This window comes from Syngnathus leptorhynchus, chromosome 15, assembly GCF_054491065.1.
Source record: "Syngnathus leptorhynchus isolate UIUO chromosome 15, UIUO_Slep, whole genome shotgun sequence".
Classification (NCBI taxonomy): domain Eukaryota; kingdom Metazoa; phylum Chordata; class Actinopteri; order Syngnathiformes; family Syngnathidae; genus Syngnathus; species Syngnathus leptorhynchus.
Genome location: NC_141209.1, coordinates 2,387,941 through 2,406,923, shown reverse-complemented (window position 1 = coordinate 2,406,923; position 18,983 = coordinate 2,387,941). Strand labels below are relative to the sequence as shown.

At 47.0% G+C, this 18,983-nt stretch overlaps 5 protein-coding genes across 13 annotated transcripts; 3 read left to right on the top strand and 2 right to left on the bottom strand.

The window, feature by feature from the left end:
• Positions 1–507: 507 nt before the first annotated feature.
• Positions 508–7,125, bottom strand: scml4 (Scm polycomb group protein like 4). Of its 4 annotated transcripts, XM_085931285.1 has the most exons (12): positions 7,026–7,125; positions 6,044–6,150; positions 5,841–5,971; positions 4,835–5,386; positions 3,855–3,939; positions 3,312–3,560; positions 3,091–3,220; positions 2,820–3,020; positions 2,315–2,470; positions 2,021–2,248; positions 1,758–1,897; positions 508–1,649 (listed from the first exon to the last, which is right to left on the bottom strand). In XM_085931285.1, the coding sequence occupies exons 6-12, from the start codon at positions 3,552–3,554 to the stop codon at positions 1,524–1,526; spliced, it is 1,224 nt and encodes a 407-aa protein (XP_085787411.1). In that variant the 5' UTR covers positions 3,555–3,560; positions 3,855–3,939; positions 4,835–5,386; positions 5,841–5,971; positions 6,044–6,150; positions 7,026–7,125; the 3' UTR covers positions 508–1,523. The 4 variants fall into 4 exon arrangements, with proteins under 4 accessions (XP_085787411.1, XP_085787410.1, XP_085787413.1 ...); XM_085931284.1 differs by lacking the exon at positions 5,841–5,971; XM_085931287.1 differs by lacking the exon at positions 5,841–5,971 and having other exon boundaries at positions 2,021–2,245.
• On the top strand, positions 4,525–8,009 carry afg1la (AFG1 like ATPase a). Its single transcript, XM_085931283.1, has 13 exons — positions 4,525–4,678; positions 5,295–5,488; positions 5,573–5,624; positions 5,698–5,799; positions 5,862–5,992; positions 6,057–6,156; positions 6,250–6,308; positions 6,386–6,468; positions 6,537–6,607; positions 6,672–6,772; positions 6,836–6,976; positions 7,042–7,152; positions 7,228–8,009. The coding sequence occupies exons 1-13, from the start codon at positions 4,552–4,554 to the stop codon at positions 7,363–7,365; spliced, it is 1,410 nt and encodes a 469-aa protein (XP_085787409.1). The 5' UTR covers positions 4,525–4,551; the 3' UTR covers positions 7,366–8,009.
• zbtb24 (zinc finger and BTB domain containing 24) lies at positions 7,173–16,553 on the bottom strand. Of its 4 annotated transcripts, XR_015068288.1 has the most exons (10): positions 16,306–16,495; positions 14,850–15,544; positions 14,616–14,783; positions 14,459–14,542; positions 14,198–14,281; positions 14,012–14,093; positions 13,689–13,917; positions 13,214–13,621; positions 9,232–9,350; positions 7,173–8,472 (listed from the first exon to the last, which is right to left on the bottom strand). XR_015068288.1 is itself a non-coding variant. In XM_085931281.1 (9 exons), the coding sequence occupies exons 2-8, from the start codon at positions 15,529–15,531 to the stop codon at positions 13,238–13,240; spliced, it is 1,713 nt and encodes a 570-aa protein (XP_085787407.1). In that variant the 5' UTR covers positions 15,532–15,544; positions 16,306–16,495; the 3' UTR covers positions 10,179–10,997; positions 13,214–13,237. The 4 variants fall into 4 exon arrangements, 3 of the variants coding, with proteins under 3 accessions (XP_085787407.1, XP_085787408.1, XP_085787406.1); XM_085931281.1 differs by lacking the exons at positions 7,173–8,472; positions 9,232–9,350 and adding an exon at positions 10,179–10,997; XM_085931282.1 differs by lacking the exons at positions 7,173–8,472; positions 9,232–9,350 and having other exon boundaries at positions 10,179–13,621; positions 16,464–16,553.
• On the top strand, positions 8,340–12,647 carry foxo3a (forkhead box O3A). The gene is made up of 2 exons (XM_085931279.1): positions 8,340–9,316; positions 9,787–12,647. The coding sequence occupies exons 1-2, from the start codon at positions 8,774–8,776 to the stop codon at positions 10,963–10,965; spliced, it is 1,722 nt and encodes a 573-aa protein (XP_085787405.1). The 5' UTR covers positions 8,340–8,773; the 3' UTR covers positions 10,966–12,647.
• A 56-nt stretch (positions 16,554–16,609) lies between the features above and the next one.
• On the top strand, positions 16,610–18,936 carry ddo (D-aspartate oxidase). 3 transcript variants are annotated; one of them, XM_085931290.1, is made up of 5 exons: positions 16,610–16,996; positions 17,295–17,478; positions 17,557–17,665; positions 17,783–17,959; positions 18,130–18,936. In XM_085931290.1, exons 2-5 carry the CDS (start codon positions 17,307–17,309, stop codon positions 18,683–18,685), a joined length of 1,014 nt encoding a protein of 337 aa, XP_085787416.1. In that variant the 5' UTR covers positions 16,610–16,996; positions 17,295–17,306; the 3' UTR covers positions 18,686–18,936. The 3 variants fall into 3 exon arrangements, with proteins under 3 accessions (XP_085787416.1, XP_085787414.1, XP_085787415.1); XM_085931288.1 differs by having other exon boundaries at positions 17,295–17,665; XM_085931289.1 differs by having other exon boundaries at positions 16,610–17,000; positions 17,295–17,665.
• The last annotated feature ends 47 nt before the right edge of the window (positions 18,937–18,983 follow it).

Sequence of the window (18,983 nt, the reverse complement as noted above, 5' to 3'; positions counted from 1 at the left end):
AGGAGGGTTGATTGAGGAGATGGTGATGGTAGGGAGGTGCGCAATGCAATGTTTCTTTCACAGGAACCGGCTGCCGGTGATGGTGCGATGGTTTTTCTCCTCGAGGTTCTTTCCCGATGAAGAGATGCAAGAGCAGCAGCAGCACTGTTGTTTGTCGGACGGACCACAAGAGCCTGAACGCATCACAGCCTGGCCCGTGCGTCGCGATCAAGCACCTGCTGTGCTGTGTGCACGCAAACGCGACATCAGTGGCACTGCGCACAAGAGTCTAAAAAAAATATATATATCAGAATTACGGGACATAATATGACAGATATTATGAATGTACTGTATAAATAAAAGCTGCCTTGCCTTACATAATGAGCTGAAAACTTGAAAAATGAAAATTAGACACTATTATAAAACTTACATAATATATATATATATATATATATATATATATATATATACATACATCTTGCAAAAAAAGCTGCACGTCCACACACTCAGTAGTTTACATGTTTTGATTTAATACTCACATCCAGGATTATGACACATATTTATGTTTCCTTGACGTCTCACCATCACATGAATACATATAACCAACCTCCTTGTATTGTCAACACTGATAAAAGATTTTGAAAATGGTGAGATTTGTGACATTGTGTGCACATTTCAACACATTCTTCTTCCATGTATATTAGAGGTGCGCATCTCTCCCAAAAGACAATTCCATAAGTATCTCAATACGTTGTGTGATACAATTCAAGAATGCTACATTTTTACAAAAGAGAGTTTCCCATTCAAATTGGTTTTCGTTACACCCCGAATGTATATGTACGCATACTTATATTACATGCTTCCCCTTTTATAGTAATTTTACATCGAGCTAGAGTAAAACAGGCTAATTAAGTCAAGATGTTGCATAAGAAAAATGCATTAAAATATCTTTAAATTAAGCTCAAGTAAATGCTTCCATTTTTTTCAGTGCAGGTCTTTAGAATACAGAAAACATCTTATTAAGCAGAGATTGGCGACACATTGGATTTTAGAGCCAAAAGCAGCTCATGTGTGTATGGTAGAATTTTGTAATATTGAATATTTACAAGACTGCACTCAAAGTGTATTGAAGTCACTCAATAAACTGCCTTTCATATGAATTCATGCTTCATTTGCCTTTGTTAGCCTAACCTATAAGAACAACCTATTTATATATAATAAATCGGATGTTATTTCTTGTAATAGATTAAATTATTGCATTTTTTGTCTTTCTGTAAAAAAAAAACATGGGAAAGAACCTTGAAAAAAGAATTGCATATCAAATCGCAATCTCAATATTAAGGGGAATAAATCCCAATTTGATTATTTTCCCAAGTCGTTCAGCCCTAGTTTTACACCTTCGTTCCACATTTATAAAGAGCAGCAAAAAATGCCAAGATTAAAAAAAAAATAAAAAAAATGGTCTCATCCAGTGAGCTTTTGTTGTTGGTTGTTTCAGCAACAAGGTGTGCCTATTGTGCCAGTTTCTGCTGTGAGCTCCGAGCCTACAACTTGCTCTGCTTGAGCTTGTCGATGTGGTAGCACAACTTGAGGGCGGGCCCCAACTTCAGTCCGAGGTACTTCATAATCATGTCGCTCTTCAGCAGCAACAGGGCATTGCCGTCGATCTCCTGCGGGGCGGCGCCATCGGGTAGATGCAAAGATTTCAACAGATTTTTTATTTAATGCTGCAATTTCTTCATTGTGCTGTTGATGTGGAAGAAGAGATCTGGGCTCACGTGTTTCCTGAAGAGGTCGGCGTGAGGTCCGAGGGCGTTGGCGTCGGCGTCCCGGATGAACCACACCACGTCGTCCACGCTCCACGTGGACGGATCCTTGCCGGGGGACGGGGCCTTAGGCTCCTGTGCGACATACCCTCCTGACGAGATAAACTCTCATAAAAATGCTATTACTTACCGGACAATAGATTAGGTACACCAACACACTCAAATGTGCAATTCGGCAAACTAAAATAAGGTAAAGCTAGCAGTTCTGGCCTCACCTGCCCTGTTGCTTTCCACGAAGGCGCCGGGGCTGCCCGCCGACTGCCTGGAGACGGCCGACGCGTTGCCGAACTGCTGCGATGAGCGGAAGCCGTAAGGGGACTTTGGCGAAGACGAGTACGATGAGGAGCTGATAGAGCCGAACGCGGATTCCCTGTGCTCTGGCGCCGGGTAGCGCTTCCCTTCGCTCAGCTCGTGGCGGTAATCCTCGGCCAGAATGGTTTCTGCTAAAGGGCCAGATGGAAACGGGTAAGAAGGAGCTGTGGAAAAGATTCCTATCACGGATGTTTTACCGTCAGAGTGGTAGGAGGGACGCTGGCTGATGGGCTGGTCGCTGAAAAGGTTCTCGCAGTGCAGGCTGCGACAAAGCTTCTTCAGGAAGCGCAGCACGTAGTCGATACTGTTCACCACAGGGAGGCTCAGGAGGTGCTGCTTGCCGTCAAAGGTGGCTGCAGGTCAAGTAAGTACAAATTTCAATTGCCCATTTGAATCAAGAACTGCAGGTTTACCATGCTCCAATAAAAATAAAAAAAAAGACACACAAAGTTGAATAAAAACGGTACTTCAATAAATGTTCTCAAATATTAAATAATTAAAGCCACTCCACTAAGATGCAGTTTGCAAATTTAATTTTGTAATTCTTTGGCATACCGTTAGAGGGCGCTCCAGTACCACACTTTGGGAACTACTGATAAATAAATAGTGAGTGGAACAACTGCAAGACCTGATTATGTCTTTTCAGTCATGTGAATAAAAACTAAGCGGCAATTGCAGATACCGAGAAGCGTGGAAAGCTACCTGATATCTTCTCTCCCCCGTATCCTTGCGTGAGCAGCGTAAAGACAGTCTTCTGCTGGAAGGCGCTGTCGATGCATCCCTGCACGGCTTGCTGCAGAACCACCGAAGGCCGATCGGGTCCGAAGTGGTCGGGCAGCTGTTGGATCTTCTTCCGGTCCAGGTTTGGACCCGTGTTGGCTTGCTTGTTGATGTAGATGCACACTGAACGCAACAAGTGGCGACCATCAACAATTTGAAGATGATTCATGAGGTCTGACTTGGACCGTCCTACCTGTGAGCACCTGAGGCGTGGCCGAGTGGGGGACTGTGGCGGCGTCCTGAGGGATGGAGCTCATGTCAGGCTCTGGGGTGCTGCTGGGTGGTGAGATGGCCAACGGCGTCATCACCATCCTGGGTTTCAGCTTCACAACAAGAAGAATTTTTCAGAAACATTATTTTGGGCAGGCAAGAATTGATTCTTTTGGCTCGATAAAGTAATCGCCTTATCCTGACCTTGAATCCCGGCTTCCTCCCCCTCTTCTTGGGCACTTTAAGCGGCGGCAGCGAGTCGACGTAGCGGCTGGCGAAATCTATCTTGGCCACGTTGCGCAGCGGGGGCCTGCCTCGCTTCCTGCCCGGGATCTTGCCCGACTGGCCCGGCATGAAGGAGGATGGCGCTACCGCGGCCGATTGCATTTCACCGCTGTCGTTGTCGTCGTCTGCTCGCTGTTGCACCGTCGCTGCGGGTGCACTCATTTGGAGCTGTTTAAAAAAAAAAAAAAACTCCAGCTGATTAGAATCTTACACCAGAAGGGGAACTACATGGTTTAGTCATGACAAAATGACCCTCTCGGTATCATCGCGTCTCTTTCAGTGTTGCCGCAGGCTCTCATTAGACTAATGCATTCAGCAGTAAAAGGGTGGGAGGCTGCTTCGGGGGTAGGGGGTTGCCTTCACTATGGCTACCCGGCGATGTAGCACGTTATCCGCCCACAATAGTGTCCATCTCCTAACCCGCGTAGGAGACGTCTGTTGACAAAGGATGTAAACACTCACCGCCCGACGCAGACAAGCAGGAGGGGTCCCGACACGCCTGGTTCGTCTTTATGGTATAAAAGCGGATGGAACGCTGCTGCCGCTGCTGTTTGTACAGACAGACGGACAGATGGGGGGGAGAGAGAGAGAGAGAGAGAGAGAGAGAGAGTAAGTGCCTGGAGGTAGTGGCAGGGCAGCAGTGATGGGGTTGCTCTGTTGTCATGGCAACAAGCCTGTAAGCCTCCCATGTTTTGTCTGCAGCTCACTGATGTGGAGGTAAAAATTGGACTCCAACCGCACTGACAAGACATGAGGATGCACCACCATATATGGAGCTCAAATAAAATCTTGTTTTATTGTTAAGAATGTACAAGAATTGCCTCTGTGATGACTTCATCTGAAGATACAGGTTGTCTATTGAACAATGCTGCACTTCCAAGCAGAATTTCTGCATTTCTTTGCCTTATTTTGCACCATTTCTACAGTATCTGACGTCAAATGGTTCATACTCGCTAATGATAACATAATGATAAAGATATATTTACTGTGAGCCTATTTTTAAATTAAAATTTGGTAGTAAAAATATTCAAATAAATAAACCTGTCTTGTTACATTCAGTATGACAAAATGGAAGAAATGTCGCCCTCTATCGGTAACTAAAGCGAACTCAAATCATTTGTTCCTAGTCACTTTTTCCATAAAGTTATTTTGAATCAAGATGGCGGTGTGGATGCCGCTGTCTTCCAAGATGTCACCCTCAGCCTCTCTGGGCTCCACTTTGCTCCGGAGAGGGCAACATTCCACGCTAAAACTACTCAAAACCGCAATGTCGTGTCACAGACGAGGTGAGACGGGTTATTTGCGAGTTTGTTACTAATATGCAGCAAATATGGGCTTGGTTATTTAAAAAAACTCCTCATATAAAAGTGGCCTATAACTTCAGTTGCATGGCACATAAAGTCCAAATAAGCATTCCGGATTCTATTTGGGTTCGGACTTACTTGACTGTTGGCGTCTGGTCAGCTGTCAGTTCCTCAACACAGCCACAATGTTCCGAATTAGTTTGTCCTCGTCATGTGTGAAGTGACGAGTCCTACTCAGCGTATGCGTATTTATTTGGATATTATGCGTAAATTCATACATGGCAAAATAAAATGGCGGTGTGTCATTTTTAGCATAATAAAAAGGTTAAGAAGAGTCGAGAATGAATAAAGTCTGCAAGTTATTCAACATTAGTAATATCATAGTTAATTGCTAGACACATGAAATTAATGTTGGAATAACAGAAAATACATGCCATGACTGCAGGTTAAAATGACAAAGTTGGTCTTTCAATTAGTTCAAACGAAATGAATTAAAAGAATCCAATGAAATACAATCAACTCTAGTGAAAACTACAAAACTATGACAACCCTCAGGTGTAAACAAAATATCTGATCTCACCGTGTTGTCACCGAGAAGGCTACGCGGCCGAAGCCCGGCGTGAGGCTGAGACGAGCGGCGGCTTCAGCGGGCCACTGGAGCACTACAGCGGGCTGATCCGAGATGGGACCCTACGGGAGGACGAGCACCAGAGAGCTGTGATGTCCAAACTGGACCAGCTACACAAAACACTCCGCGGCTACAGCAACACGCCCACGTCCATCTTCCAAAAGGTACACTCATTGAATCATCTCGATGCAATGAAGTAAAAATTGATACACGTAAATGACTTTGTTTGCCCTTCTCCATCTTCGAAGTTTTTTACTAGACCAAAGTCTCCCAAGGGTTACTACATCTACGGCGACGTGGGTAAGGGACACTCGAGACCGTCTAGCCATTTTTTTTTTTTAATATACTAAATGGCGCGCTGACATTGTTTCAGGCACGGGCAAAACCATGGTCATGGATATGTTCTACTCGCATGTGGAGACAGACAAGAAAAAGAGGGTCCACTTCCACGGCTTCATGTTGGACGTACACAAACGTGAGTTCTATTGTGTTACAAAAACGGAAGAAAATATTCACCTGGTGTGTGTGACTACGCAGGGATCCATCGCCTTAAGCAGAGTCTGCCAAAGAGGAAAGCGGGCAAGATGGCCAAGTCTTACGACCCCATCGCGCCCGTTGCCGAGGAGATCAGCGAGGAAGCTTGCCTGCTGTGCTTTGACGAGTTTCAGGTACCGATGAGGCTTTTTCCCATAATATGCCGACGACGCACGACACCTTACCTCGTCCTCTCAGGTGACGGACATCGCCGACGCCATGATTCTTAAGCAGCTGTTTGAGAACTTGTTTCTTCACGGCGTGGTCGTGGTGGCTACGTCCAATCGCATCCCTGAAGGTAACATGCGCTTAAATAAAAAAATTGGACACACAATGGGAGAAAAATAAAATGATTTGAATTGTGAATTAACCCCGCCCCCCCTCCTTCCAGACTTGTATAAAAACGGTCTGCAGAGGGTCAACTTTGTGCCTTTTATCGCCGTGTTACAGGTAAGACGTCAACTTTTTTTTTGTTGTTCCAGCCCAAACGCCAAACCATTCAATCAGTTCAACTAAATATTGCACAGAAATATTGCCAAACTCTTCGTCTGGATTCAGGGATCGATTACCGCAAAACGAACAGACCCTCCGCGGGGAAACTTTACTTCCTGTACGTCTTTTACGATTATTATTATTTTGTATTATTATTCCTGCCAATTCGTGTTCCGTTCACCTCAGTTCCAGTGAGCCTGATGCAGAGGAAACACTGGACAAGCTTTTTGACGAGCTGGCCTTCAAGCAGAACGACAGTAAGTCCTTTTGATCTATCACGTTTTCATGATTGTGTCATAATCATTTAAATTTCTGTTACAGTAACGCGTCCGAGGGTTCTTAACGTGCACAACAGGAAAGTGCGTCTGAACAAAGCATGCGGGACCATTCTGGACTGCACATTTGAAGAGCTATGTGACAGGGTAAGGTTGATTATACTAAAGCGCGATATTTATTTCAAACCATTATGATGTTGATGATTTCAGCCTCTAGGGGCCAGCGACTACCTGGAGATCTCTCGTCTGTTTGACACCGTCTTCATCCGCCACATCCCGCTTCTGACGCTCAACAAGAAAACCCAAGCCCGACGACTCATCACGCTAGTGGATGCGCTTTATGACCACAAGGTTTGATCTCATCGAACCGATTGACTTTCCAAAACTGGAAGTAGCTCACCCGCGTGCCGTTTCAGGTGCGTGTGGTGATCCTGGCCGATCACCCGCTGGAGGAGCTCTTTGTTCTCGAGGGCGACCACAGCCACGACGAGGGCCACATCCTCATGGATGACCTGGGACTCAAAAGAGTACTTTGCTTCATTTTTATGTCCACTTTCACATGACTGTGTGATACGACAAGCACACCTTTTTTGTCTTGATAGGAAGAAGCGAGCAGCCTGTCCATCTTCAGCGGCGAAGAGGAGATGTTCGCCTTCCAGAGGACCGTCTCCAGACTCACTGAGATGCAGAGCGAAGAATACTGGCAAGAAGGAGACCGCAGCGCCAAGGACAAAGCCTAATGAACTAAGACTTTTTTTTTTCTCACTCCAAATGCAATTGACAAATCATCTACTTTGTTGGGATAGAAAGAAAAAAAACTACAAAGTATTTGGAGGTACATGTTTTTATGATTAAGAAATTTTAGGGCCATGCTCTCATTGTAAAATTGTATATTTTGGAGAGGAAAAAAAGGTTGTGTGGTATAAAGTTATTTTTTTTAATTACAGCTTTCATGATAAAAATATGCACCTTGATAACTATGAAATTACAAATATAATCTTAAATATATCAATCAAAAACTTGACCCATCTATTTATTTTTGTAAAGCTTGTATTATTTTTTTTTTCTTCTTCTTCTTCTTGACAGTGTGGCCCTAATATTCCTTTATAGTTTTTAAACGGAAGCGGGAAAGAAACACTCCTCACTTCAACTGAGTTTTGCTGGAACCTTTAGAAATGTACAGAAATTATTTATTGCAACCTTCCTGCACTTTAAAACATCATTTTAACGTGACGCTTTTATCGCAGCGGTCCAACTGTAAGAAATTGTGGGGAATGATTTCAAGTTTTCATGTGACATTCATCAAAACATGGAATATTGTTTTGGAATGACTCAAAGACTGCAATTTAAAATGTCCTCATATTAAATGTATGCATTCTTACCATCCACGTTTTGTTTTGAATTCATAAACATTGTTTTTATTTCAAACAGAACACCTATGTCTTAAGAGCTAACAATTCAAATGCTCAAGCAAATATTATTTGGTAATGGCTAGTTTTCTGAATTTGATGATGTGATAATTAGCAGCTGGTTTTAGCTTGCTTGGTTTCAATATAACTTGACAATTCAAAATTGTAACAATTGTTAATATTTTACAAAACGGAACATTTTTTTTGCATTGTGTGCACCCTGCTGGGCATCCCCATGAGGGGGGGGGGGCAGGCGGTGACGTCACTGATCCATACTGTCGCTTTAATTCGGAGCAGTGCAGAGGAGGAAGAGGTGGAAGACAAGAAGAGGAGGTGCAGCAGCCGCAGGATTGTGTCGCTCAATGAATGCTTGCTTTTGCGTTTTGCATGTGAAAAGATCACCGTGGAGGCCAAGTGCTACTGGAGTGTGGAACGTTTCTGCATCAAGAAGAGGGAGGAAGTGCAACAATGAAGATGCCCGAGGAAGTCGCGGGTGGAAATGGTCAAGATGGCAGCGGAGTGACGTGTTAAATGCTTCTGGGTGCTTGTGGAGGAACGCCAAGCCGACCCCCCCCCCCCCCCTGCTTTTCTTTCCCGAGTCCACGAGGAAAAGCCACCGCGATGTCTGCTTAGCATGCATTCCGGCAAATAGATACCCCCCCCCCCCCTCCGTCCCCCCACACACATTGATGGAATGCGCCCCGAGTGACTTCCCGACCCACTCATCGCCCACCGTGTCATGGCCGAGGCCAACGAGCCGAACGTGGAGATCGACCCGGACTTCGAGCCCCAGAAGCGGCCGCGCTCTTGTACTTGGCCGCTTCCACGTCCGGAGCTCGGCGCGGCGGGCAAAGCGGGGGCGAATGACGCTGATGTCATTCCCGAGGAAGAGGATGACGACGAGGAGGGAGGAGGAGGTGGGGCAGAGGGAGGAGGTGGCAGTGCGCCCCGGGAGGCTACCGGGGCTCTCACGCCGAGCCCGTTCACTCCCTCCGGCCTCCGCCTTGCCTCGCAGCCCCGCACCGAGGACACCGCGGACGGTTCGCTGTCCTCGGCACAGTTGACGCCGCCGGCGGCGGCCACCACGGCCTCGCAGCAGCTGCGGAAGTCGTCGGCTCGCCGGAACGCCTGGGGCAACTACTCGTACGCGGACCTCATCACGCAGGCCATCGAGTCGTCCCCCGAGAAGAGACTCACCTTGTCGCAGATCTACGACTGGATGGTCCGCTCCGTGCCCTACTTCAAGGACAAGGGCGACAGCAACAGCTCGGCTGGATGGAAGGTGAGCAGGCTCCGGACGCGGTCGTTGCGCACACCTGCAACGCCGACATTTACAGTTGGAAATGGTGGTGGAAAGAATAAATAACAATAACATAGAGACTGCGGGCAACATTAACACGAGTTATTCCATAATTGAGTCAGCGTTCTTTTCTTAACGGAACCATAAATAATCATAAACAATGAAATAACATCCCCACTGTTATATCACAACACACAAAATTGTTCCACTTCCCATTTGATGTTTAGGATTAGAGTTCAGCCTGAAAAGCAATTCATCACGGAATCAAGTCAGACAAGAGCTTTGTAGGATTTAGACGTGTGTGTTTCAGGAAATAGGTTTGTAATCCTGTATCCCGTGCATGTGGAATATGGGAAGATTCCCGGGAATTTTTCTTGAAGGAACGACCATTCTGGATTTGAAATGTCTATAAAAGGTGAAATACTCTAACCGAACTTTGGTTGCTTCCACAGAATTCCATCCGGCACAATCTGTCCCTGCACAGCCGCTTCGTCAAGGTCCAGAACGAAGGGACCGGGAAGAGCTCGTGGTGGATGGTCAACCCTGACGGCGGCAAAAGTGGCAAGGCGCCGCGTCGCCGCGCTGTCTCCATGGACAACAGCAAATACATCAAAGGGGCCCGAGGGCGCGCCACCAAGAAGAAAGCTTCCCTGCAGGCCGCCCAGGACGGCAGCTCCGAGAGCTCGTCCAGCCTCTCCAAGTGGACCGGCAGCCCCACGTCGCGCAGCAGCGACGAGCTGGACGCCTGGACCGACTTCCGCTCGCGCACCAACTCCAACGCCAGCACCCTGAGCGGCCGCCTGTCGCCCATCCTCGCCAACCTGGAGCTGGACGAGGTGCCCCCGGATGACACGCCGTTGTCCCCCATGCTGTACTCCAGCCCGAGCAGCATGTCGCCGTCCGCCGGGCCCGCCGGCCTCTCCGACCTGGCGGGCACCATGAACCTCAACGACGGGCTGTCCGACAACCTGATGGACGACCTGCTGGACAATATCAGCCTAGCGTCCCAGCAGCCTCCCCCCGATGAGGATGAAGACGACGACAAAGACCAGGGGGGCGCCGTCTTCACCTTCGGCAGTCCCGTGGGCAGCTACGTCCCCACGCCGCTTTTCAGCCCCACGTCCATCACCAGCCTGCGCCAGTCACCCATGCAGACCATCCAGGAGAACAAGCAGACCACCTTCTCCTGCCCGGCGCACCTCACCCTGCAGGACCTCCTCAGCCTGGATTCCGGCAACGTCCTGCTCACCCAGTCCGACCCGCTCATGTCGCAGGCCAGCACCGCCGTGGCCCTGCAGAACTCGCGCCGCAATACCCTGCTTCTGCGCAAAGACCACGTCTCCTCCACCAACCACGCCGCCGTCCAGGCACAAGTTTCATCTGTTCTTGGGGGAAATGGTCTCAAGTCTCCCGGCAAAACCTCCCCGGCCTTGCCCGGCCAGGACCCCTTCCCCGGCGCCACCACCTCTGACCTGGAACTAGAGGGGTTCAACGGCGCACTAGAGTGCGACATGGACTCTATCATCCGCAACGAGCTGATGGAGGCCGACTGCCTGGACCTGAGTTTTGACGCCGCCGACAACGCCAACGTGAACCCGGGGGGCTTCAAGCAGAGCTGGGTCCAGAGCTGAGGCGCTCAGAACGTGCCGGGAATCAGACTCCGCTAGCGGGAAAAGAAAGCGTGTTCAAGTGTATTTATGTCAGCTTAGTTTTTCATCCTATTTAATTTGAGGTGTGATGAGAAAGAAACGAGATAAGGCAGCTGCCCGCACACTTTGCGTTAAAAACAGGACACCAATTGGCGGGGATGGTCGTGAGAAATCTTGTTCCTTTCTCATCACACTTCATTTGTTTTGGGTACTGTATTCTTAAAAAACAAAAAAAACAGATCAATGAACCTGAGCGATGTATCATACTGGAACACAAGTTGCGTTCATCTCAGGGAAGATGATTCCGTTCTCTCACATTGACATTTTTTGCCAAACCAGGGCTAAGAGCCCGTTTACATAGGGGGACAAATAAGGAGAATACTTGACATCTTTTTGTTTTGTTTTTTTGACTAAAAGGAAAAGTCGACGCACACCAAATATGAACGTGTACAGCTAGCTTCGTGCAACCAACGGTCACAATGTGTGCTTTATTTTGAAAGTGTGTTTTTTGGGGGGGTTCATTGGTGACATCATTGTGAAGTTATGAGGGTACGTCGCTCGGCACCACAGTCCCTAACCGTCGTCCACTTAAACGGAATATCGGAAAAAGCTCTTAGTGGTGTATGCAGAATTTCACACCAAATAACCTTCATGTAGCGGTTTGGTGCATGACGTGGCCAAACATAAATACATCCTCACATTGACAATTTAGTCAAACAATATACAAACATTATTACCAGATGCAACACTGTTAGCTAATGCTAACACGACGTTTCGGCCTAGCCTAGTCGATCATGTCACTGATTGAGGAACTCTGCGGGGTATAAAATGCAGAAGGCTCTTTCATAGGCTCATTTTCAGAAATAGATCACTTAACGTTCACTCAGTTTAACCCAAATTGGGTAAAATAGAAAGAAATATATAAACAGTCATTTCAGCATTTTCACGTAATACGCGAGTTAAGTACGTTGACCTTCCGGTTAGCCAATCCAGAACAAGCTAAGCGAAACGAATTGTTTACTACAGTGTTTACTTCTGCGATGCTGCTTCCCCCATTTTGTTACACGTAGCATAAATAGCCCACCCAAAAATGTTCTACATAGCTACAGAGGTCAGTTTGTTGTTTGGTGACTTCTCGGTGCTATAAAAGAGAAGATAGCAGGATGCGGTATTAGCAAGCTAGCCCTTTCCCGCGCTCACACCCTTACGGGCACTAGAGCAGGTGCTGCCACCCTGTGACGGGAGCCATTCTTGCCATTTTCGAGACCACAGTATTTGAAAATATTGCCAAACGTTTCCGCGTATGCATAGCTAGAAATCAAGTGTGTGGATAGTAGGAAACATAGCTATAAGGGCAAAAAAAACAAGGATGAAAATGATCTTTGGTAGGACCACCAGGATCTTTTTTTTTTAATTATTATTTATTTCTTGAATTGAATTTTGTTCAAGCCCTCCCATTTCAGTGTCCTCCATTTTTGTGACACCTTCTGTTTTTATCTTTTTATTTTTGAGTTGAGCACTTTTTATTTTATTTTATAATTGATATTTTTTAACTGTCAATCATTTGGGTGCATTGTCATCATCCCTCTCCTCTTGCTCCTACCAGAACAAAAATGTGTTTGCCAGCTTCTCAAGAGATGGTGCATGTAAATAAAGCTTCCAGAGCCACTCTAGCAAATCTCTTTTGTGTTTGTGTGCGTGTGTGTAAAATTTAATTCCCCTCAAAGGAATTGCATGGTTTCAGGTGGGCCGGGGGGGCCGGTTTTCTATTGGCGGCTTGGTTCCGAGCGCCCAGCCAATGGCGGCTCTGTATCTGAGAGGAACGCAGTTGGGCTTGAGCCTGAGCTGTGCATATTTTTACATGTTAAAATAAATGTAGCTTACTTTGCCGTCGTTAGGGTCACGAGAAAGTAGCGTTGGGAGGGATGTTTGGGTACTTTCAATGTCATATTTGAATCAAAGACCATTATTTGAAACCTAGTTATAATTGCTTCTGATCATTTGTTTTTAATGTAGTATTTTACATTAATTTATAGTCATATTTATTTATTAAAGTTTTATTGGAAAGTCCCACTGCAAATGAGGAACATGAAATATGAGTTAAAAACAAAAACAATAGCATGGTATTGCTCTCTGAATGAACTTTATTTAAACGTCTGTCAAGCTGTCTGATTTCTTTTGTCTTTCCCTTTCCTAATAAATGTAACAGAATGTCACGAGTGCTGTTTACCGGATCTGTCGGCCTAAGCTGAGCTCAGGTGTGGCCGGGCGGCGGTCCGGCAGTGGAGTAGACGTTCCCGGCTTGGATCTGGAAGGTGTGTCCGTGGATGTGGTGGCCGGAGATGTGCTCGCCGGTCTGGCTGATGGAGATGGGTTGGTTGACGTGGAGGCCCTGGATGTGCGGTTGCGCCACCTGCTGGACGGGTCTGGGTGCCACATGCAGGTGGTCAACGGCCTCTTTGCTCAGGGTGATGACGTACATGGAGTCGGTCCACGACGCGGCCGGAGGGTCCAGCGTGCCGAGCATCTGGATCTGGGGCGCGGCCGTGCTGATCTCCTGCCCCATGCTGATGTTGTCCCCCGTCACCAGGAGCTGGATCTCCTGCTCCGAGCCCACCGACAGCTGATAGTTTTGGACCTGCGGGAGTTCATTTTATGAAGATAACATCTTACGTTCGTCAGCTAAGTATCTTTACTCTACCCACCTCTGCCTGCAGGGCAGCGCCGCCTTCTTTCTGGGGCTCAGGTTCCGACACCCTCTCCTTGTTGTGGGTGTTGATGTGGGTCTTCAGGTTGTCGAGGCGGGAGAAGGAGAGACCGCACACCGAGCAGTTGAAGGGCTTCTTGCCCGAGTGGGAGGCCACGTGGCGGCGGCGGGCGCTGCTGTCCGCAAAGGACTTGTCGCAAATGCTGCAGCTATACGGCTTCTCGCCTCTGGTGGATGACAAAAATGGAATGGATTCATTCCTATCGATGGAAAAGCATAAACAAGTCGAGGAGTTAGCGCGCAGCGGTCATGGTCACCGACCGGTGTATCCGGATGTGCGTCTGCAAAGTGCTCTTGACGGAAAAACACTTGCCGCAGATCTCACACGTGAATGGCCTCTCACCTGCCACGACAACGTCACAACACAATGAACCGAAATGCCAATAATTCGTTCAGGCCCCCTCTCCCAAAAAAATTACGTGATTTTGGTTTGGTTGGGATTTTTACCGGTGTGAGTACGCAGGTGCTTTTTCAACTGGGCCGTATCCAGAAACTTATGCTGACACTGAGCACACTCTGGAAGCGATTTGCCTACAATTCAGAAGAAAATACATACTTGAGTCTTCATGTGGACACATTACAGCAAGTCTTTTACACAAGGGCAGGGCGATATGGCCTTCAAATAAAATCAAATTGATTAAAACCAAATATTTGAACCAACTTGACGTAAGTGATCAAATCAAAAGTCCACAAATGCTTCCATCTGACCTGTGTGGACCTTATAATGACTTTTGAGCTGCCTCTTCTGAGTGAAGCTCTTTCCACATTGGTCACAGCAGAACGACTTGTTTTCTGTGGGACACAACGGTCATATCATTAGGTACACGCACACCTAAGAAGATTTTTTTTTTTTTTTTTTTTTTACCCTGGTGGAGGTTCATGTGCTCGTGCAGGCTGTGCTTAGTGGCGAGGACTTTGGAGCACACGCTGCACACAAAGGGCGTCTCTCCGGTGTGCTTGCGCTGGTGCACCAACAGTGTGTGCTTCTGCGTGAACGCCGCGCCGCACACCTGGCAACAGAAAGGCTTCTCACCTGTGGGGGCAGCAATGACATCACTTCCTGTACAGTACAGGAAACGTCGTATTAACATGAGGTCACCTGTGTGCGTGCGTTGGTGGATCTTCAGGAAGATATGCTTTTTGAAACACTTGCCACAGTCCTGGCATCTGGCCTCCGTCTTGCTCTTCCTGCCCCTCTTTGCCGGCTCTCCGCCAGTGGACACGTCTCCGCCCACTTTATAGGAATTGTACTTCACGGGTGGCGTGATCTTGCGTCTTCCTGCTCGACTGGGCCGCTCCCCTCCTTCTTTGTCGTCAGGTACTTCCTGTCGCTCTTCGGTGTGGTTGTCACGCAGGGGACTCTTTCTTTGTTTTCTGATGAGGAGGCTCTTTTTGGTCCGCCCTTCCTTGCGTCGCCGTGTGGTCTGCAGCGCGTCAATAAGTTCTCCCACCTTCAGCAACCGAGCGGCGGCCAGAAGCTGCTCGCCAGTACTCTCCTCAAAGCACACACGGGCACTGTAGATAAATTCCAGCACCGAGTCACACGTGGCAGCTGTTACACCGTCGAGCCGGTAGATGTTCCCGGCATGGGCGTCAACATTGTTGGTGGTGAAGATCTGCAAGAAGTAGTCGCTGCTCGCTGCCAGAAGCACCTTGTGCGCTTGGAAACGCTCGCCCTCTGCAAGCAGGGTGACGTCGCACAAGATGTCGCGTTTCCTGAGGTGCGCCAATTTGCTCAAGATGCTCGTCTTGTGCAAGGAAGATGAGGCTGTCTGTGTCATCTTCAAATAACAGCTGAGAAATTAAACAGAGAAACAATAAAGGGGGGGGGGCATGCATTCATTGAACTTTATCTTTAAAACTATCATTGAAATTGGTCCTGTAGAACCTGTGTAGCCTGAACGTGTTTTAAGTTAAGGATGCACGTTATATATTTAAATGCAAGACATATTTCGTTACAAATGCAAATATAAAATCCCATTGACAAGAGATTGGCAGAGTTCAATCATTTCAAATAATACATACTCACACACAAATGCTGTGGTAATACATGCAGACGAGTAACATAGCAATAATGTCACAATCGAGTTTGATAAATGAAATTGAACGGCGAACTTTTTCTACTTTTTCATTCAAGTAAAAGCGTGGACGGCTCCACACTGCCCCTTAGTGGCCAAGGGGCAGACTGCATTATATTTTGAATCTTAAATTTATTTTCTGGTTATTTGGGTAAATAAATAAATCCTGAATTCAAACTCATTGAATAAATGTGTCTTTTAATAGTGACTTGATATCACAAAAATAATCGTGATTATTTTTCCCCCGTAACAAGACTTGTATAGAATTTTTTAAGGTGTTTAAAAAAGATAAGCAGTAGAAAAAAAGAACAATTTGGTGAGGATTTGACACGAACATATTTCTATTAGAACAAGAAAAACTAAAATAAAAAGAAAACCCTTTTCATCAGGCAAGCATGAGCACACTCTACCCTAGAGGTGTTTGAAGCTTAAAAGGCCAACGTACAACTTGTCAAGTTAGAGAAAAAGCTGTAGTACCTCGAATAAAACGCCCGCTTGCTCTCAGAACTAAAACACGGTTCCTAAATAATAACAAACTTCATATAACTGTAAAACGACCAGAGGTTGGCCGCTAGGTATTCGTTTGAGACAGTCCGTCGAGTTCTTGGGTTGATAGTTAGCTGTTAGGACCTTACCGTTTTCTTGCTAACCGGAAGTAGTTTATTTGTTTAACAGGATACCGCGAGAAATGCGCTCGTGACGAGACTTCAGACGCCTCCTACGTGATCGTTACGTCACAGACGAGGCGCCCCTCTGACCCCCCCCCCCGCACACACACACACACACACAAACACACAGAGTACATGGTCCAGCACGCTCAAGAATTTGCAAGAGTTAAAAACAGGTTTTCAAAGTAAAGAGACGCTCAATTTGTAATCATTTGCAAGGGTGGAAAAACAATAAAGTACTTAAAAGAACATTGACACAGCCCCACCCCGGTCATATAATGTTGCCAATCTGTGTTGCGTATGCGTTAGAGCATTACGGTAGTTTGATGCGGTGTAGAACCTGTGAATCCTGCTTGGTTTATGCAAGAAGCAGATGGACCGCTCCTGAGTGAACGCCGTCAAAAGAGACGCAAAAGTCGAGAGCCTCCTTTAATGTCATTTCCCCCCCCCGAACACTTGATGGTGGTTCTTCAGACCCTCATGTCGAGAGAGAAGTCAATGTGAGTAAGTTTGTTATGCCTTACAAGACGTTTCTTATCTTCCAGCCAATGCCAGTACATTATTATCTCTACAAGGGCTGCATTTATTAGCTGAAGTTTTTATTCAAGTCGTTTAGCATGACCTCTGACCTGGTTGAAGTACATAAACAATCCATGTTTTGCATAGCGAGGGAGGGAAGCGGTTTGCAGCAATTCTACTTGTCATAATCTACTTTATCCTCCTCCTGCAACAATTATTAACTTCACGGGATTCCATTTGGTTGTTCATTCCATGTATCATTGATTTTTTTCCCTAAAGTCATATTCCAGGATGAGAAAATCAAAAGTGGCGGTAGTGGGCGCTGGTGTGGTGGGTGTCTCCACAGCCGTGTGTGTGGCTGAGAAGCTCCCCAGCTGCTCTGTCACCCTGTTGTCCGACAAATTCACCCCGGACACCACCAGCGACGGCGCGGCTGGTATGCTCATTGTGGATCAATGTCCAGGTAGGCTGGAAATGCGCCACAACAATTGGAATCGATTGGTCAATGAAATCGTTCATAACAAATCCCTGATTGTATTAGATATTCCTTTGGAACGCCAAAGATGCTGGTTTCGAGACAGCTTTGACCACCTACTGGCCATCGCCCAGTCCCAACACACACTTGAGACTGGAGTGCTTCTCAGCTCCGGGTAAAGTTCAAGCTAAAATTATTTAAGCTCATCCATGAATGACCTGGCCCATCTAAATGAGGCACATAATGCTGTGCATGATGATGTAACACCCCTCCCCTCCTCTCTGCCGCCCAGCTTTCACATTTTCAAGGAGCCCCCTGACAACAAGAGGCCCTACTGGTGGGACCTGGTGCTTGGCTTTCGCTTCCTGAGCGAACGTGAACTGCGCCGCTTTCCCGAGTACACGTTTGGCCAGGCCTTCACCACCATAAAGTGTGAATGCTCTACCTACCTACCTTGGCTACACCAAAGGTTTGTTTCAGCCACAGCAATAAAATATCCGCCGCTCCTTTATGAGGTTCTGGGTTTGAACTTTGACACTGGCTTCCTGTTATATTTTAAAAACATGCGTGCCAGCTTCAGTGAAGTTGCTGCCATAGTGAGCATAAGTTACCTCATAGTTTGAAGTTGTTCATGTCCAGGTTCACGAAAGCTGGCGGTAAAGTGGAGCAGAAGAAAGTGTCCAATCTCGAGGAGCTGAGCCCGGACTATGACGTCATCGTCAACTGCTCGGGCCTGGGCTCCAAAGACCTGGTGGCGGACAACGAGGTCTACTCTGTCCGGGGCCAGATCCTGAAGATGGATGCCCCCTGGCTGCATCACTTCATTCGGCTAGAAAAAGGGACGACATACATCTATCCCGGCTCACGCTACGTCACCCTGGGTGGAACCCGGCAGGAGGGAGACTGGCGCCTAGGGGTGGACCCCGGGGACTCCGAGTCCATCCTGAAGCGCTGCACCCAGCTGGAACCCTCTTTGCGTGGCGGTAAAGTCCTCGGGGAGTGGGTCGGGCTCAGGCCCTCCAGGAGAAATCCCAGAGTGGAAAGGGAGGTGCCCCGGCTGGGTGGCGGGGCCCACGTGGTGCACAACTACGGCCATGGGGGCTTTGGCGTCGCCCTGGCCTGGGGGACGGCCATAGATGCCACCGAGATGGTCAGAAGCTGCCTTCAAGAAAGATCTCCTCACGCTAAACTGTGATCTCCTCGATAAAATCATCACAAACTAACTCGAGGGGCTGACTGATATTTTTTTTCGATATTGTGATGACGATTAATTGTGATTATATCTTTAACCTCTTCCAATGGTCTATGATTAATGAACACAAGAAATACAATTATCTGTATTCCCTCTGCTCTGGGCTGCTCCGAGAAGTTATAATGAATCAATAAATTGAATAATATATGATGATTATATTCCTGATAAAAAATAAAAAAAAACCTTGATTGTGAGCTTGACTATTTTTTTTTCCCCTTAAAATAATACATTTGAAAATTCA

Bases quoted from the DNA above. Each gene is read 5' to 3' on its own strand.
- ddo (XM_085931288.1), top strand. From the start codon at position 17,307: ATGAGAAAATCAAAAGTGGCGGTAGTGGGCGCTGGTGTGGTGGGTGTC. The intron at 17,666-17,782 runs GTAAAGTTCAAG...TCTGCCGCCCAG, and splicing joins GGAGTGCTTCTCAGCTCCGG to CTTTCACATTTTCAAGGAGC. The intron at 17,960-18,129 runs GTTTGTTTCAGC...GTTCATGTCCAG, and splicing joins CTACCTTGGCTACACCAAAG to GTTCACGAAAGCTGGCGGTA.
- scml4 (XM_085931285.1), bottom strand. From the start codon at position 3,554: ATGAGTGCACCCGCAGCGACGGTGCAACAGCGAGCAGACGACGACAAC. The intron at 2,249-2,314 runs GTAAAACATCCG...CTGGCCCTTTAG, and splicing joins TCCCTCCTACCACTCTGACG to CAGAAACCATTCTGGCCGAG. The intron at 1,650-1,757 runs GTGAGCCCAGAT...GCCGCCCCGCAG, and splicing joins CCGACCTCTTCAGGAAACAC to GAGATCGACGGCAATGCCCT.
- foxo3a (XM_085931279.1), top strand. From the start codon at position 8,774: ATGGCCGAGGCCAACGAGCCGAACGTGGAGATCGACCCGGACTTCGAG. The intron at 9,317-9,786 runs GTGAGCAGGCTC...TTGCTTCCACAG, and splicing joins ACAGCTCGGCTGGATGGAAG to AATTCCATCCGGCACAATCT.
- afg1la (XM_085931283.1), top strand. From the start codon at position 4,552: ATGGCGGTGTGGATGCCGCTGTCTTCCAAGATGTCACCCTCAGCCTCT. The intron at 5,625-5,697 runs GTAAGGGACACT...ACATTGTTTCAG, and splicing joins CTACATCTACGGCGACGTGG to GCACGGGCAAAACCATGGTC. The intron at 6,157-6,249 runs GTAACATGCGCT...CCCTCCTTCCAG, and splicing joins GTCCAATCGCATCCCTGAAG to ACTTGTATAAAAACGGTCTG.
- zbtb24 (XM_085931282.1), bottom strand. From the start codon at position 15,531: ATGACACAGACAGCCTCATCTTCCTTGCACAAGACGAGCATCTTGAGC. The intron at 14,543-14,615 runs GTAAAAAAAAAA...TGTGTCCCACAG, and splicing joins GCACATGAACCTCCACCAGG to AAAACAAGTCGTTCTGCTGT. The intron at 13,622-13,688 runs GTGGGTAGAGTA...GAACTCCCGCAG, and splicing joins GCGCTGCCCTGCAGGCAGAG to GTCCAAAACTATCAGCTGTC.